Source organism: Octopus bimaculoides, chromosome Z (assembly GCF_046866305.1).
Source record: "Octopus bimaculoides isolate indiv1 chromosome Z, ASM4686630v1, whole genome shotgun sequence".
Taxonomy (NCBI): Eukaryota; Metazoa; Mollusca; class Cephalopoda; order Octopoda; family Octopodidae; genus Octopus; species Octopus bimaculoides.
Window position 1 is genome coordinate 35,397,264 of NC_142944.1, and position 20,090 is coordinate 35,417,353.

General features: G+C 36.3%; 1 protein-coding gene across 1 annotated transcript in view; it reads right to left on the reverse strand.

Moving 5' to 3' along the window:
- Nucleotides 1-20,090, reverse strand: part of LOC106870287 (uncharacterized) — a 157,562-nt gene that overhangs the window by 1,383 nt on the left and 136,089 nt on the right. Inside the window, exon 10 of the mRNA XM_014916308.3 lies at nucleotides 10,233-10,372. Coding sequence (XP_014771794.1) covers nucleotides 10,274-10,372 — 99 coding nt within the window. The 3' untranslated portion in view covers nucleotides 10,233-10,273. The remainder of the gene's footprint in view (nucleotides 1-10,232; nucleotides 10,373-20,090) is intronic.

Here is a 20,090-nt window from a genome sequence, read left to right on the forward strand (position 1 = left end):
GATGTCTCACTAGAAGTAGTTGATAATTTTTGTTGTCTAGGGGTCTATTTAGTAGCTAGGGTAAGAAAGAAAGGAAGTTCAATAACATCTGTGACAATATGTTTGTCTCTAAGTGAAAATGGTGATATATGAAATAAAGACTACAATACTACATAGTAATTAGATTTAGATATCAATATTGATGAGCCAATGGCAGTTTTAAAACATGAAATGAAATTATAAGAAAAAATCCCTGTGGCAATTAAGGTAGCTGCTGGCTGATATGTGTCACAATTTATTGCTTCTTCACAACTGTAGCAACAAAAATTGTAACTCTATACCTATTAGATACTTCAGCTAAATTTCTTTTAATTACCATGATACTGTTTTAAAGAAAAAGAAAGGACATATTGGTTAATATAGCCAAAATATATGGGGGAAAAAAATGACTTGGGATCACTTTTTATCTTGAATCAGAGTTGACCTATGGCTAAACAACAGTAACATGGAAGATTTATGGATGCTAAAGGAAAATGAGAAGAATATAAACTGCTGGAAATATATTAATATAAATGATTGGAGCCGTGTGTAGTCATTGGGTTTCACCAGTCCTCAGTCAAATTGTCCAACCCATGCTAGCATGGAAAGCGGACGTTAAACGACGATGATGATGATGATGGTGGTGGTGATGGTGATGATGATGATGATGAAGCAAAAGTTAAAAGAGTAGCAGATTAAAGATACCAGATTTGACATGTGGTGTGAATAGATGATAAATACTGAATGAAGAAATGTAGTATTCTACTTGTAGTAGAATAAGATGCGAAAAGATGTAGCGGAGTCAGATGTTGGAATGCTGGGCCTCACAGAGGAGATGAAATCTTATGGAGAGAAATTGTGATATACTAATTAATGTCACTTCAAAACATTTATGGTACCTAGAAATAGCAAGAACATCTACATTTATTATTGGTGTTTGGTTAAAAAAAAACACTCTTAAATGAATTGCGGATAGATGAATAATGAGAACATATGGAGAAAAATACATTTTCTTCTGAGACCCCCAAGTTGTCCTAAGCATTGTGGATGGTCACTGGGATGTGCTTTTGTGTGCCAAGCAGAATCTTTAACTGGTCACTAATTTGTGTCATCACAGATCAATTCATGATAACTATAACATGATTTCCAATTAGCAGGCTATGTTATCCCAGATAAGTGATAAATGAGGGTAGCTGAAATAAATTGAATCTATTCACCTCTAAATCCATGATTAAAGCTAAAGTTAATTTTCAGAGATTTTACAACAAGAAACAGTTTTTCAGTAATAGCATGAATAAAACATCATACAGGTGATAGAAAATGCATGTACATAAACACATTCTGATGCCAATCCTACGTGTAAATGGCAAGCTCTCAATAAAACTTCATCTTCATCTAGCTATCTTATTGCCCACTGGTTAACAGACATTACTGGAGAGGGCTTTTCTGCCCCTATAACTTGACCATTGATGATTGGGTTTCCTCTATGCAATCCAGTGTAAATTCAATTTTTATGTGTGTTTAACATGTATTTATACTGACAATATTGGATGGACCAGACTTTCCATCCTCCAACAAGGTGTGTGAAAATCTTGCCTCACACTCCAAGATTTGTAGGACTGTCTGTTTAGTCTCTGGTGATCTAACAAATCAACACATTATACTGGGGTACATGTTACCAGAAGCAGTCACAAGTGACCTGTTGTACTGAATGCCATTATGCAAACATTTTAAAATGAACTGAAAGTTGCCTTTTAGTAGGAGGAAGAAAACAAAAGCCTAGCAGCAGCTGTTACCAACACAGAGAAAAAGGGAGGTAATTTCAAGATATTTCACTTGCTATTCATTGTAGCAGTTGTTATACTATATATAGCCATTAAGGATTTCTGTCAACTTTTACTAATAACCAACTCATAACTACCTGAAAAAAATTATGTATTCCAAAATTAAAGAGATTTCTTGAAATGATTTCAAAGGTTTATATTTCACATTTAAGAGATATCTGTTTATTTATCTACCCTGGCTCAGATTTGTGAGAGAGAAAAGGAACGAGTATCTTTCTAAATAACAATAGTGACATAGTAAGTGCAGACATTGGTGTGTGGTTAAAAAAGTTGGCTTCTTAATTACCTGCTTCTGAGCTTGAACCCACTACATTGAGTCAACCAATGCTTTGTGAATAGAATAGTGTAGATAAATGCTGTGAGAAAACTTCTCTCTCAGTCACACACACATCATCATCATCATCATCATCATCATTTAATGTCCGCTTTCCATGCTAGCATGGGTTGGACGATTTGACTGAGGACTGGTGAAACCGGATGGCAACACCAGGCTCCATACACACTATATATATATAGCTAACCATATATATAGCTAACTATTTATATGTATATATATATATATATATATATACATATAAATAATTAGCTTAATAGATGATTGATAGATAGATGCTTATTTTGATAACAATAACTGGATGATAATATTAAGCAAATACAGAATTTTGGACCCATTAGCTTTCATATAACTCATTTTGATAGCATTAGAAACTCTGAGTATTATTATGACAATTTACTGATTGTCCTAAACTATACATATATAAATATCCTCTATTTACCTAATATCGAAGTCTCATTCTTTTGTTGCGACTTTATTATTATTATTATTATTATTATTATTATTATTATATATGTATTGCCTCATGGAGGCAATATAGCCAATGCCAGTGTCGTGTAACTAGCACCCATGTTGGTGGCATGTAAAATGCACTTTGCGAGAGTTGGGCCTCATGAAGGTAATGACAAATGACCAAAACCATTGACAATATGCTGTGCTTGAGAAGAAGACCTATAAAGATAAGTGAAATCATAGTTGTGGCAGATACTGGTGACACATAACTGGCTTACGTGCCAGTGGCAGGGAAAAGCATGCATTGCTCTCTCAGAGTGGTTGGTGCTAGGAAGGGCATCCAGGTGTAGAAAGCTTTCAAATCAGACTGGAGTATGATGCAACCGCCCAGCTTATCAGTCGTGGTAAAACCATCTGACCCATGCCAGCATGGACAATGGATTTTAAATGATGATGATGATAATGACATATATATATATATACCTATATATATGTGTGTGTGTATATATATATACATATTATATATATATATATATATATATATATATATATATATAGGCATAGGAGTGGCTGTGTGGTAAGTAGCTTGCTTACGAACCACATGGTTCCGGGTTCAGTCCCACTGCATGGCACCTTGGGCAAGTGTCTTCTACTATAGCCTTGGGCCAACCAAAACCTTGTGAGTGGATTTGGTAGACAGAAACTGAAAGAAGCTCGTCATATATATATGTATATATATATATAAGTGTGTGTATGTGTGTGTGTGTATATGTTTATGTGTCTGTGTTTGTCGCCACCAACATCACTTGACAACCGATGCTGGTGTGTTTATGTCACCGTAGCTTAGCAGTTCAGCAAAAGAGATCAATAGAATAAGTACTAGGCTTACAAAGAATAAGTCCTGAGGTCGATTTGCTCGACTAAAGGCGGTGCTCCAGCATGGCCACAGTCAAAATGACTGAAACAAGTAAAAGAGTATGTATATATGTATAATCATCATCATCATCGTTTAATGTCTACTTTCCATGCTAGCATGGGTTGGACGATTTGACTGAGGACTGGCAAACCAGATGGCTGCACCAGGCTCCAATCTGGTCTGGCAGTGTTTCTACAGCCGGATGGATGCCCTTCCTAACGCCAACGACTCTGAGAGTGTAGTGGGTGCTTTTAGGTGCCACTGGCACGAGGGCCAGTCAGGCAGTGCTGGCAATGGCCACGTTCAAATGGTGTTTTTTACATGCCACCTGCACAGGAACCAGTCCAGTGGCACTGGCAACGACCTCGCTCGAATATTTTTCATGTGCCACCGGCACAAATGCCAGTAAGGTGATGCTGGTAACAATCATGCTCGAATGGTGCTTTTTACGTGGCACCGGCATGGAACCCAGTCAGCTGCTCTGGCAACGATCACACTCAGATGGTGCTCTTAGCACTCCACTAATGCATGTATGCCAGTCGTCGAATTTGATTTCGATTTCGATTTCACTTGCCTCAACAGGTCTTCACAAGCAGAGTTTAGTGTCCAATGAAGGAAAGGTACGCATAAGTGGGCTGGTTAGACCCCTGGCATAGGCCACGGGTTATGGTCTCACTTGACTTGCTGGGTCTTCTCAAGCAAAGAATATTTCCAAAGGTCTCAATCACTAGTCATTGTCTCAGTGAGGCCTAATGTTCGAAGGTCATGCTTCACCACCAGGTCTTCCTGGGCCTGACTCTTCCACAGGTACCCTCAACTGCTAAGGTGTGGCACTTTTTCACACAGCTATCCTCATCCATTCTCGCCCCATGACCATACCAGCACAGTCATCTCTCTTGCACACCACATCTGATACTTCTTAGGTCCAACTTTTCTCTCAAGGTACTTACACTCTGTCAAGTATGCACACTGACATTACACATCCAGCGGAGCATACTGGCTTCATTGCTTGTGAGCTTACACATGTCCTCAGGTGTCGCTGCCCATGTTTCATTGCCATGTAGCACAGCTGTTCGTACACATGTGTCATACAGTCTGCCTTTTTCTCTGTCATCAGCAGAGGTAAGAGCTCTCTGAACTTTGCTCAGGCTATTCTAATTCTAGCAGCTACACTTTCAGCGCACCCACCCCGCTACTGACTTGGTCACCTAGGTAATGGAAGCTATCAACTACTTTTATACCTATATATATATGTAAACTAACAACTGGGTTTTTTTTATATAAGTGCTGAAATGTGTATAAAAATACAAATAAGATAATAATTTATTTTTGAATGCACAGATGCTGTTAAAACAGTAAGAACATTGGGTAAATTACCCTTACAAAGCAGAAAATTTTGTCAACAACCAGCCATGTATCTTTTGATGCAACTCTGGCTAAGTGCTTTACCATTAAGCTAAACTGCTTGCTGACATATCAATCTGTTTCTAAAGCTATATATGCAACCATGTGTATAAATATAAACAAACTAACTAAAGCAGTTTAGCTTAATGATAAAGGACTCAGCCGGAGTCATATCAAGAAATATGAGTTTGAGTCCCATAGCTGGCTACTGACAAATTTTCCGGCTTTGTAAGGGTAATTTAGCCAATGTTTCTGCTGTTCTAATGACATCTCTGCATTCAAAAATAAATTATCATCCTATTTGTATAAATATATATATATATATATATATATATATATATATATATATATATATATATATATATATATATATCAAAATAAGCAACAAGGATGTAGTACAATCGTTTCACGCAACTCCATTAAATTGAACAATGCAACCATTACATCAATTTAAATGCAGAGCAATCCTCAGCTGCACAACGACATAGAATTTAATTAAATTAAAACAGATGGATACATTAGTATAATTTTACTTAAAAGGATAAAAAATTTTTTGAATACTTTTGTGTATATACTAAACTTTTACCACAATAGAGGAAGGAAAAGAAATTATCTAGAAATAGTTTAATATTTATACATATTGTATACTTAAATACTAACTTATCAGATGGTATCTGTGAATATTGATCAATTGGTATATACTGGTATTTAATAAAGGAGTACTGAGGTAAAAGAACATGCTAACTATATATTAATTAAATTTTAATCTAAGCAGTTTATTATAAGTAGTGAATATACCAGTATTGTTTAATATAAGCTAAATATGAATTTATAGAGGTACAAAAATTAGATTTATTTTATAAATAAATAAAGGTTATTATATTATAATAAGCTACATATACTTTATGTTTTAGAGATTAAGCTATTTTATTCCTTTTCTATGGTGTTCTGCCCTACCTGATTATTTTCTTTCTTTATTATTTTATAATAGCCTTTATTTATTTATAAAATAAATCTGATTTTTGTACCTCTATAAATTCATATTTAGCTTATATTAAACAATACTGGTATATTCACTACTTAATTAAATTTTAATCAAAGCAGTTCATTACAATATATAGTTAGCATGTTCTTTTACCTCAGTATTCCTTTATTAAATACCAATATATACCAATTGATCAATATTCACAGATACCATCTGATAAGTTAGTATTTAAACATATAATATGTATAAATATTAAACTATTTCTAGATAATTTCTTTTCCTCCCTCTATTGTGGTAAAAGTGTGGTATATACTCAAAAGTATTCATAAAACATTTTATCCTTTTGTTATAATATTCTTTTTAATAATCCTCAGAATAGCCCTAAACTTTAACTTTATACAATGTGGCAATATTGTTTAAAATATTTAACTATAGTACTACATGATAAGATTTCCTGTTTCATTATCAGTGGTTTGCTAGTGGCCAGCCCCCTTAATTGTCAGCTAAGTTCTTGATTTAAGTTATTCCTTTACTAAATCTCATGATATTGCTTCTAATAAATCTTGATTTCTTTTATGACTATACCCACTATGATTTGTGTCAACTCCCTCAGCTTTACCCCTAACAGACACTGCCCCTTGTTCTCTCGGCTTTAGATATACAAGGATTTGATAAAGCTAGTCTATAAATTAAAACTGACTCCATAAAACAGTGACAAGCAAAATCTGTAACAAGTCTTTCTTCCTGATACCTTTGTAGCTTCTAAGCTGAAGTGAAGGCAGCATGTTCTTTGTCTATCTCCTTAACTTCTTGGAGATTTTAAGTAAAATTATACTAATATGCCCATCTCTCTTTTACTCTTTTACTTGTTTTAGTCATTTGACTGTGGCTATGCTGGAGCACCGCCTTTAGTCGAACAAATCGACTCCAAGACTTATTCTTTGTAAGCCTAGTATCGGTTTTTTTTTGCCGAACCGCTAAGTTACGCGGGACGTAAACACACCAACTTAGGTTGTCAAGTGATAGTGGGGGGACAAACACAGACACACAAACATATACACACACATACATATATATAAATACATATATATGACGGACTTCAGTTTCCGTCTACCAAATCCACTCACAAGGCATTGGTTGGCCCAAGGCTATAGTAGAAGACACTTGTCCAAGGTGCCATGCAGTGGGAATGAACCCGGAACCATGTGGTCGGTAAGCAAGCTACTTACCACACAACCACTCCTGTGCTGTTTTAATTTAATTAAATTCTATGTCTTTGTGCAGCTGAGGATTGCTCTGTACTTAAATTGATGTAACGGTTGCATTGTTCAATTAAATGGAGTTTTGTGAAACGATCATACTGCATTACCCCTGGATATCCTTGTTGCTTATTTTGATTTTAATCACCTTATTTTGAAATTGTATGGATAATACCGTACTAAATTCTGGTGCCTCAACTTAAGTACCATATTCTTCTGAATCTACATATATTTACGTCTATATATATATATATATATATATATATATATATATATATATATATATATATATATATACACAGGGATTCGACAAAATAATGGAAACATCTAGCTTCATAGCATCATAATTTTGAAATAACTATAAAACCATCAAAAACTTCTTTGTTTCTATGTTTTCTGATTTATTATTACTGTTACTTAATGTTTTGCTAAAATTGCTGCTTCTTTTCAGATATCATCAGAAAAAGGTAATTAAAATTCATTAAAATGACAGATCTATCGAACTTTCAAAAAAGGTCAAATTGTTGGTGCTCGTATGACAGGCGCTAGCGTAACAAAAACAGCTGAAATGTTTGGTATATCAAGAAGTACTGTCTCGAAAGTAATGACAGCCTTTGAGAAAGAGGGATAAACCTCCTCGTTGAAACAAAACTCCAGAAGAAAACCAAACTTTCAGATAGGGACCATTGGACTCTTACGCGAATATTTAGAAAAGATCACAAAAGTACAGCTCCCAAAATTACTGCAGAGTTTAATGACCAACTCAAGAACCCAGTTTCCACAAAAACTGTTTGCTGGGAGCTGCACAAAGCTGGATTTCATGGGAGGGCTGCAATCAGAAATCCACTACTTTCACAAACAAATGTTGCAAAGTGTTTAGAGTGGAGTAAAAACCTACAGAACTGGTCCCTAGAATAGTGGAAGGATGTTATTTTCTCGGATGAGTCATCCTTTACCTTATTTTCGACCACCAGCTGAGTATACATGTGGAGACAGCCAAAGAGGCATTTGAACCAGACTGCCTTCTTCCAACTGTTAAACATGGAGGAGGATCTGTGATGATCTGGTGGGCTATGTCTTGGAAATCCGCTGGCCCAATAATATCCCTTCATGGCAAAATTAATATTCAAGACTATTTAAGCATTTTATTTGATCAAATTCATCCCATGGTTGTGGAACTGTTTCCGGAGGACAACGCAATCTTTCAGGATGATAATGCACCAATTCACACAGATAAAGTTGTTACTGAATGGCACGAGGAACATTCTAGCTGAATCTGGCCACCACAGTCCCCAGATCTCAATATTATTGAACATTTATGCTGCATTTTAGAAAAACAAGTAAGGAGTCGATATCCTCCACTATCATCACTACAAGAACTGGGGACTGTTTTAGCTGAAGAATGGACAAAAATTCCTTTGGAAATAATTCAAACTTTATATGAGTCCATAACTCGTAGAATTTAAGCTGTAATTACTGCCAAAGGTGGGCCTACCCCATATTAAAATTAATTTGTTTTAAATTTTAAGGTGTTTCCATTATTTTGTCCAACCCCTGTATATGTTTGTGTGTGTACACACAAACACACATATACAAATATATCATACCATCCTCATCATCATTGTTTAACATCCATTTTCCATGCATGCATATATATATATATATATATATATATATATATATATATATATATATATATATACATATATATATATACACACACACACACACACACACAAGTATAATCATCAGTTTATTAACTTTCTCAGTGATGGTGATGTTTGCAACACTAGAAATTGTAGAATTAGCTTATTGGTTACTAATAATAATTTTGTAATATCATTTTAGCCTACAGCCTATCCTATAATATATTAGTAAGGTTGGATACAGCAGCATAAGAAGTGCTGAGCTCTTATTGTTGAGGGAACTTGTGGAAGGGATAGACTCAGGAAGACGTGGGATGAAGTGGTAAAAAGGGTTCTTTGGACGCTGGGCTTCACTGAGGAAATGACAAGGGACCAAGGGAAGTGGTAATTTGCTGTACATACATACAGGCTTGTCCTTTACAGGTGTTGGTCCCACATAAAATGCACTCTTGCTGGTGTCACATAAAATGTAATCATGCTGGTGCTGCATAACTGCACCCAGGCCAGTGGCACATAATAAAACACGCAGCACACTCAGTAAGGTTGTTGGCATTAGTAAGGGCATTCAGCCGTAGAAACCATACCACAACAGACGATTGGAGTCTGGACAGCATCCCAGCTGGTCAGTTCCTGTCAAACCATCTAACCCATGCCAGCATGGAAAACAAACATTAGATGATGATAAGGAGGATGGTGTGTGTGTGTGTTTGTGTTCATAAACAAATATACAAATATACATTAGCAACTCCTCCTCATCTCATCACCAGCATCAGCGCCACCACCACCACCACCACTACCACCACCACCACCATTATCCTCTTTAGCCTATCTGATTAACAAAGTTTACTAACACACTAACCTTACTTGTACAGTACCCCTGTTTCCCCCTGTCATTAGCTTAATGTTTTCTGCCCCACTGAATTAACAAATTATGTACCTTATCTACTTCTTATCATCTTACTAATTCTCTTTCAATCCTACTCCTTCTCCTATTAGGCAGTTCATTCATTCTTTTTTTTTTTTTAATCTCTCTCACTGCATTCCACTGGAACTCCTCTCTTCTGTAAACATTTTTTTAACAGGAATTCAAACTGAACATAAGTTGTAGTAACCTAACCAGAACCTGCAAAGACAATAAAAGCTATAAAATTAAATTTTTTAAAATTACTTTTCTTTTTTAATTGGAAATACCAGAATGTTTGTTAGCATTTTCCTAATCAGTAAAATAACCATCCTGATTTATTCTACCCAAATGCACACACTTGAGACAAGACCAAACTCATACCTGACCTGACATGACATGTTGTCATTGATCACAGCTACATTGTCATAAAAATATTTAATCAATGATGCATTGTCATGATGAATCCTACCTAAAACTGATTCCATTCTTCAGAGTATGCAGCTTCACTTTCTATCTTAGATCTGGCCGTTTCATCTTCTTAATTCTTGTAGTCTTCATTCCAAGGACTTTTATATTCTTAAACTTTCCAATCTTGCGTTTCACTGTTTCCTGAGAAAACAAGAGGTTTCGAAACATTTAGAAGGTATGCTTAGAGCAAACCTTTCATTATGTTTGTATACATTCTTTTACTAGTTTTGGTTTACAGGCTGTGGCCATGCTGGGGCACTTATTTCAAAGGTTTCAGTTGACCATATTACTGTCAGTATTTGCTTCATCAATTGTAGTTTGTTACTAAAATTACTCATTTTATTTTTTTAGTGCATCATTAGTATTAATTTATCATTTGTTTTCAGTGAGTTTGCAATTTGTTTCATAAGACTTTTGAGATCATTTTAAAGATCGTTTCAACTGAAAATCAAAGATATCTTCACTGAAAGAAGGTAAGATATGATTTACTGAAAGAAGGTAAGATGTGATTGTAGGGAGACTTCACAGTTATTTCTAGCATATTGAGTATATAGAAATACAGTTTTCAATAGTTCGTTCACATACATATACTAGGCAAATCAGCACAGTTGCTATTTTCTCTCTCTAAAAACAATTTCATTTTCTGTCATAAAAATTAATTTTTCCCTTTTAATCAAATGCTAAAATAGTGGAGTTCTTTCTGTTTTTTTTGGGTATACATACATACACAGAAATATACAACTATACAAATAATTCTTATAAATACACACATGCTAATCTCTTGCATATGGGCATAAATACACACATATATACAAATACTTATATATCTGTGTGTGTGTTGGCACTCCGTCGCTTACAACATCGAGGGTTCCAGTTGATCCGATCAACGGAACAGCCAGCTCGTGAAATTAACGTGCAAGTGGCTGAGCACTCCACAGACATGTGTACCCTTAACGTAGTTCTCGGGGATATTCAGCGTGACACAGTGTGACATGGCTGACCCTTTGAATTACAGGCACAACAGAAACAGGAAGAAAGAGTGAGAGAAAGTTGTGGTGAAAGAGTACAGCAGGGTTCGCCACCATCCCCTGCAGGAGCCTCGTGGAACTTTTAGGTGCTTTCGCTCAATAAACACTCACAACGCCTGGTCTGGGAATCGAAACCGCGATCCTATGACCGCGAGTCCGCTGCCCTAACCACTGGGTCATTGCGCCTCCACTACTTATATATCTATATAGAGATAGATATACAAACAAAACCATAGCTGTTGCTCATGATTCGATAACATGTACCATGCTTTCGTTAATTGTTTAAGGTGCCTGTGTAGTTTCAAGCAAGCAGAGACATCCTCTCAGTCCTTGTATCCTTTAATGTGGCAATTAGAAGGATAAAGAGCTACACAAGTACTAAGCTGGTACCCATTTTCAGCTGGGCAAACAAGAGAAAAATGTGAAATGAAGCATCTTGCTCAAGGACACAACCATATCCTTTAGACCAGGGGTTTTCAAACTGTGGTCCATGGACCACAGGGGGTCCGTAGACAGCAAATACTTTTTATGGGCAATTTGATTTTATATATGTTTTTTAATCAAAATCTTTTAATTGACAATAAACCTATTTGTTAAATACTGTTAAATAAATAAATGTAAAAATATATGTTATTTTAAGCAAATATTTATGTATAAATTTCATAAGCGTTTATAAGGTAAAGCCTGAAATATAAAGGGGTCCACAAGTCAAAAAGTTTGAAAACCCCTGCTTTAGACAACAGTTTCTTAGTCTAAGGAACTGAACCCACAACTTTATGATTGTGAGCCCAATACTCTAAGTAGACCAGACAACCTCATAACATATATCATAAATGCCTGAACAATTCTTTTCATTTAAAGATGGAAGATAACTGCAATTAAGAGGAAAAGAAAAAAGATTTAAAAAAAAAAAAAAAAAATATAAATAAACAAGAACAGAAACAAAAAAGATGGATTTGGAGCACAAAATACATGAGTGAGAGAAAGTTAGGCATGGCTTTATATATTTTCCACTAAAACATACAAACAACTGATAATAATCAATACAATAAATAATCACGCACATACAGACATACATGCATACATACACACATACATACATACTTACATATATATCATGAACTAACTGTTACTTTCTCAGATGCAGCACAGAATTTTATTAGTGAACAGGTCGCGGTCTCAAAGCGACAAAAATATTTTGGTATATTATAGTTAAATGTTATATTATAGTTAACGGTTCTTGTGTGTTATTTTAAATGGCTTATAAACACCTTCCATGCTGCAATTGTTTTCGTTCCAGCACACGACCTCAGATCAGGTCACTTGCTATGCAAGTACATCTCCACAATAAATAATCAATTATTTATATATCACTTCTGAAAAGGTTTGTAGTGATGCCTGGTTCTAGACGCCATTTTGGAACATTCATCCACGCATGCACATAGAATTAGAGCTCTTTTAGAGCAATCACATTTTCCTACAGGTTCAATGTTGATTTTTAAAATAATCACTCTTGAAGTGTATCTTACCTCTCGTTTTTCAACTTGTTTCAGTCATTGGACTGTGGCCATGCCGGGGCACAACCTTGAAGGGTTTAGTCAAACAAATCAATCCTAGTACTCATATTTTTCAGTCTGGTACTTTTTTCTAATGGGACCTTTTCTTGAATTGCTAAGTTATGGGAATGTAAACAAACCAGCACTGGTTACTAAGGGGTGTTGTGGTGGGGGAAATAAATACAGATATAAATACACACACAAAGGCATATATACATACAAACAAATACACACACACACACACACACACACACACACACACACACACACACACACACACACATATATATTAGTCTGATGATGCCTTATTTGGCCAAAGCTTCAAAGTCACTGTCAACAACATTCTTGCATAAGAATAATAAATTTGTAGTCTACAAAAGTATAGAGTAACCCATCAGATTAATATAAAATTGCTTTTAGTAAAACTGAACAAACAGTCAATCAATGGCACTTTGTTGGTTACGGCAAGGGTTCCAGTTGATCTGGTCAACTGAACAGCCTGCTCATGAAATTAACATGCATGTGGCTGAGCACTCCACAGACACGTGTACCCTTAACGTAGTTCATGAGGAGATTCAGCATGACACAGAATGTGACATGGCTACCCCTTTGAAATACAGGTACTACTCATTTTTGCTAGCTGAGTAGACTGGAGCAATTGTGAAATAAAGTGCCTTTCTCAAGGACACAACGTGTCACTAGGAATTGAACTAACAACCTTACAATTGTGAGCTGAATACTCTAACCACTAAGCCACACACTTTCACACAAACATTAATATATATATATATATATATATATATATATATATATATATATATATATATATATATATATATATATATATATATATATATATATATATATATATATATATATATATATATATATATATATATATATATATATATATATATATATATAGTTGAAATTTACAGAAAAACAAAGACAGGTGTATAAACAACAAGCAGGTGTATTAGTTTGACGCTTAGGAAGGTGAGAAAGTATTTTATGTTTTGAGCCTATGCTATTCAACAGGAACATGAGGAAATAAACAGAGTGAGAATTAAAAAACTTGTGGAGTTAGTAGCGGTCAATCATGGTGACTGGTTGGACAAAGGTAGTTAGACAGAACTAGGAAGAAGGGGAAGTAATAAAGTACTGGTGAACCCAAAAGGAAGGTGTGTATGCGTGTGTATGTGAGAATGTGTGCGTGTGGATAGGGAGTGGTGACTTTGATGTGTGCATGTTTGTGTGCATCTGTAATGTGTGGGTGTGTGGATGATGGTGTGGATGCTGGGAAGTGGTCAGTGCTAGTGTGTACAGAGTGGTGTGGAGCAGTGTGATGTGGTGTGGGGTGGCAGTGTGGGGATGTGAGAGTGAGGTGTGGGGATGTGAGAGTGAGGTGTGGGGATATGAGAGTGAGGTGTGGGGATGTGAGAGTGAGGTGTGGGTTTGGGGTGAGGATGTGAGGTATGTGGGATGTGAGGATGTGTGGGGGTGGATGGAGGTATCAATGAAGAGAGAAGGTGGATAGGAGTGAAGAGAGGAAGTAGGTATCAGGGCAAGAGAAGAGAGGAGAGGTGGGTAGGAGTGAAGAGAGGAAGTAGGTGTCAGATGAAGAGAGGAGAGGAGGGAAATCAGATGAAGAGGGGAGTCAAGTTGAGCTCATTTGGCACAAAGGAGTGAAGAGGGAAGATTAATTCCAGTTCACAGTGAAGACAGGAATCCAGATGACCCCCATGCAAAGACAATCCGAACACAGACAGGTGTTGTAACGAATGACTGATAGAGCGGAAATGATGTGAGACCAAGGTGTCATTGCCGAGTCTAATGTCTCAGAGGTACTCCAGGAACCCATCAGCTAAGTGGTGTCCCGTTTGATCGATGTACAGAGAAGGACAGAAAGAGCAGGACATGCAGTAAATGATGTTGCTAGAAGTGCAGGTAAAGGAGTCAGTGATATGATAGGGACAATGATGGGTGCCTGTGAGAATGTCTGCACCTGTTTTTTCTTCTTTCTTCCTCCCACTTGAAGCTTTTATTCACTATTTCAACCCACTGCTTTTTCTGTACACCAATTAGTATCATAGATAATAAAGAGAATTTCATCTTACCAATTACTACTTTGAGAGTCTAGTATTAGTAAAACTTCAAAATAAACAGTCTTTGTTAGTAATATGTATTGTATATGTATATGTGTGTATAGACATAAATACACACATGCACAGGCACACACATAAATATTTATGGGAATGTGAATGGTCTTTCTATTCAAACTGGACAAATAAGACATCTAACTAGCCCCTTACTGTTTAGACATGATAAAATTATGCAAAAGATAACACCAAGAGGAAATACAGAAATGCCTTTCACCTGGTAGAACAAAAGAGAGCAGAGAGAAGAAATTTCACCTGGATAGTAGGACAGTAGAAGTGAGAAAATCTATAAAAATCATGCTAAACATAAATGGAATAGATAGGAGAGGCATGCTCCCTGACCTATCTACAAAAGCAGAAACTTCAAATGAAAATTGACTCAGACCATGACAACCTGTCTGACCACTGTCAATATAAAAAGCAGACATAAAACAACACCTGTACCATTGCCACCATTCTTGGTACCACCACTGCTGCCACTGATGATATATCCTATGGTGATATTTATGTTTCAGTATATAGGGTGGTTGCTATAAAAGCGGAAAATTCGTGAAATGCGAATTTATACTTTCACAAGATCTATTTGAAGTAAACAAAGTTTCAAAGTTGCAACAACAGTATCAAACTGATGTCTTGTGATATAGTTGAAAAAAGTTCAGTAATACAGTTAAATATTTAGTCAGGCCCCCTTTGCCCAGCTGGATTTTTACTCTTGAAAAGAACAATAATTTGTCTCTGAAAGTCTGATAGTTGTTTCCTTCCGCAGCTTTCTTCTATGATGTGCGGCTCACTTAGAAGCAAATGACATCAATGCTTGTTCTGATTATGTGTTCATTCGATAACAGAAATAACAAATCAGAAACCACCTGTCACACAGTTTATTGATGATCTAATTAATGCTTGTTAGTTTTGCCTTCAAATTTTCTGCTTTTCTAGTGACCACCCTGTATATATATGTGACTGAAAAAAATCCCTTCCCTTTATCACCCTCACTAGCTAAATCAAAATTCACACCAGCAACTACCTTACCCACCAGCAATGAAGAAACCCACCTTTCTCCTACCTTAGCTCAACCACCAAATGCAAACAGCAGCCAAATTTCTGACAAATCACACTCTACCACCTTAAAGATTGTATTGGACAATTCCTAATATGTGTGACTGTATTTGCACCCAAGGCATGTATAATATGTCTGGGCAGTAATGTTAGATTTGTGATGTAAGTTGTTAGTGCATGTTATTTCTGCTTTTTTGCTGGAGGTGAAACAAAAAGTGTGTAGACTCTTTCTGCTGTATACAGCTTTTCTACCACCAAGATTTTTACAATGTCTCATAATGGTCATATGGGGCAACTGCTCACCCTGTGGTGCCAGGTTTGGAATCGCAGGGCAGCAAAGAGACTCCTAGAGAAGATATGCCGACCCACTGGTGTGTAGACATGCCTTGGTATCTCTGTCCCTACTATGAACCACTAGCAAGGATAGGTGGGGTCCTGGCATAAATGACAAGCCACCTAGGACGTTATTCCAAATAGCTTCAAAATGGAATATTATATAAACTTGACAATCCTCTTTCTATGAAGAGATCATTGGAATTCAAACCAACAGCCCAAATGAATTCATTTCTTGGGAATGCCTGAAGGTGATCAGGAGCAAGGAAAAAGAGAAAAAATAAGGTGCTACCAAAGCCAAGATACAAGCTGTTATTGCCCTTCACACATTATGATGTCTCTGACATCTCTTTGCAATCAAACTGACTTCCATCATTTTGTACAAATATATTGCCTGTCTATATCTAACACAAAATGAATGGAAAGACTGAAATAAGTGCAACGTATAATTTTCGAAATGCTAACAACATTCTTTAGAATAATCAAAAATGGACTCTTTTAGTTGTTGTTGGTAAGTCTCAGTTCAAGCCTGATTCAGCAGATCTAGTTTTAAAATATTCTTACTGAAACCATACCAGCTTTACTCTTCAGACACAGGGCTTCAAGAATTACATTTTATCATCTGCTTTACTTCTTTTCTTAAGACCTTAAATTCGAAAAGGATCTACAGTTAGATCCTTTTCGAATTTAAGGTCTTAAGAAAAGAAGTAAAGCAGATGATAAACTGTTATTTTATTTAGGTCAAGCAAGTTAGCTTAATGTAGATCAGTTTAAAATGAAAAAAAACAGAAAGTTTTTTGTTGAAAAAATTCTATTAGAAAAATGCAAATCTCCTTGAATTCTAAGAGATTTTCACTGAATAAATAATAGTGATTTCAAAAGTATCCTTTCTTTTTAAAACTTGATATTTAAATTTTAGGTCAAAAAAATTATTCTTAAATTGTTAACACAAACTACAAAAAGAAATTATATGTTTATGTTATATATTATTAAGTCAATTTAAGGGGTTGGATTAGCCATATTGTAAAACTTTTGACAAACGCCTTCTGGTATTCTTTATGGCCCCTATTGCTTGAGTTTTAATTCACTCACCCTCTACTACCTAAGTTTCTAGCTTTGTTTCTATACTAGAAGTGATAATCAAATCGATTTTGAACATAAAACAGACAATTTTATAAATATGTCACACTGACCTATTTTCATAAATTGTTCACTTCTTCATTACTTGTAGTAATGAATTAAATAAATAAAAATTCGCATTATTTAAATGAATAGATAAATTAAGATAAACCTTTATTTATTTTTTCTTTTTTATTATGCTTTGGTAACAACAGCTTTTTGATCACATATTTAAAATTACACAACAACAGATTCTGACTACAGTGATATAGATGTGAAACTGGCTTTTCAGTTCCTTATTGGAAGATAAACACATACATGTATATATCAGGTATGCACTATGAGTAAATACTCAGGGTAGGGAATAGGCATTAATATAGTAAATTTACCTAAAATATATATATATTAATATCTAGGCTCTGCATTGTAAGTAGCTTGCTTCCCAACCACATGGTTCCGGGTTCAGTCCCACTGCGTGGCACCTTGGGCAAGTGTCTTCTACTATAGCCTCGGGCCAACCAAAGCCTTGTGAGTGGATTTGGTAGACGGAAACTGAAAGAAGCCCGTCGTATATATGTATATATATATATATATATATATATATATATATATATATATGTATGTGTGTTTGTGTGTCTGTGTTTGTCCCCCCACCATCGCTTGACAACCGATGCTGGTGTGTTTATGTCCCCGTAACTTAGCGGTTCAGCAAAAGAGACTGATAGAATAAGTACTGGGTTTACAAAGAATAAGTCCCGGGGTTGATTTGCTCGACTAAAGGCAGTGCTCTAGCATGGCCACAGTCAAATGACTGAAACAAGTAAAAGAGTAAAAGAGTATATATTTGTTGTAAAGTTACTGAATTTGTCAAGACTTCCCTACAACTCATCTTCATAACACCCATCTCTCCTCTGTTCTAACTGCAGCATGATTGCCTCAGCCACTATAATTATATGAGATCAGAACTGCACATATTCCATTCTCCTTTTCTACTACAAATCATCCTTCTATTTGGAACCAACTTTCCATTCTCAACAATCATCCCCTACCATCATATTTTCCACTGAATGCCTTTTTCCCCTGAACACCCTCTCATATCTCCCATTGATATCTAACCACCATATTGGTCACTCACTGTATTCACCCCTATGTACCTTGTACTTCTATCACTGCCACTGTGCAGTTTCTCTCTCTTATACACTTCACCACTTCTCACTGTTTCTCATCTATCTATTCACTTATCCCTCATTTAACATATTGCCACCTCTCACCACCTCCCCTTTCCTGACCCCTTACCATCTTCAAACTGATATTATCCATTGACTGCTCCACCCATGTTCACCATTCACTGCATTCACCTCTATCCTCATCTCTAACCACCCATCACTCTCCTTTCACACCCTTACAAACCTACCCACCTGGCTATCCATGGTTCTCTGTGCCTATTCTCTCTTTATAGGCACCTTCTTTATCCACTTCCTTGTACCTTGGGGGTACACCTTGACACCTCATATCTACCTTCTTTTCTCCCTTTCCTGCTCGGATAGCAATGTATCCCCTCTACAAAAAGACCTTTTTTCGTGTCCCTCTATCAAACTCTAATCCTATAGCATTTAACCCAACCTTATCCAGTCAAAATATTCCACCTGTTTCACATTCAAACTGGTCAGATTTGTCCTCTCACACCCATGGCAAAAGGTACCTTGATACAAAACTAGTGTTTAGAAGTAGTAATATAACTTTTGTATATTTTTCTACCCTGCCAAACCTGTTTGTTGCTCTCTTTCTCATTGCTTCCTCATCTATCTATTTCTCACTCTACTTATCACCCATCTCTTTGTAACTTATAGCCCACCATCTCCCAGCTCTCCACCACCTGTGCAGACTGCAGCATCCACTTTGCTTCACTCTAGCTCCTTTGCCCTTCACTAACTTCACATATCAGAGGCTGCATTGGATCACCCTCACCATCCACTACCCAATACACTCTATCTTTATCCTGCTGTACAACCGACCAGCATGTTTTCTCTTCTGGATCTCCTGTATTGTCATACAATAGCTTCTCTTGCTTATATCTCATCGTCCAACTTTACCTTAGTCCACCTCAGCTACAGATAAATCACTCTCATTCTGAATTTTCCCTAAAATATCCCTGCCTTGACCCCCACTCCACCATCATACTCTTGAACCCTCCCATTCATTCTGTTCATTCTGATATCTTGTTCTCTTTATCTATCTCCTATACCGTTCTAGGTCATCTGGGCAAATACATACATTGTGAGTTAAGTACTTTCCGCACTTACATTCCTATTCCCTCTCTCAACTACCCATTTCTGGCCTTTCTATTACCATTGCTATCTATCATGTTCCCCTCCTTGATCTACACACCTTAGATTACTAGTACTCCTTATGTGTACTGAGTACAAGACAGCCCACTTGTACCACAACAGAACCTGTCACACTCCTTCTACAGGTGATTGGGGAGGAAGGTTACCTTCCTAGTGATGGTGCCTCAGAAAATATTCTCAGTACATAATGTAAAGTGGTCAGCAAATGATCAGAAACAGAACTGGGTAGTGAGGTCAATTTAGTCCTGTTTTGTCAAGAG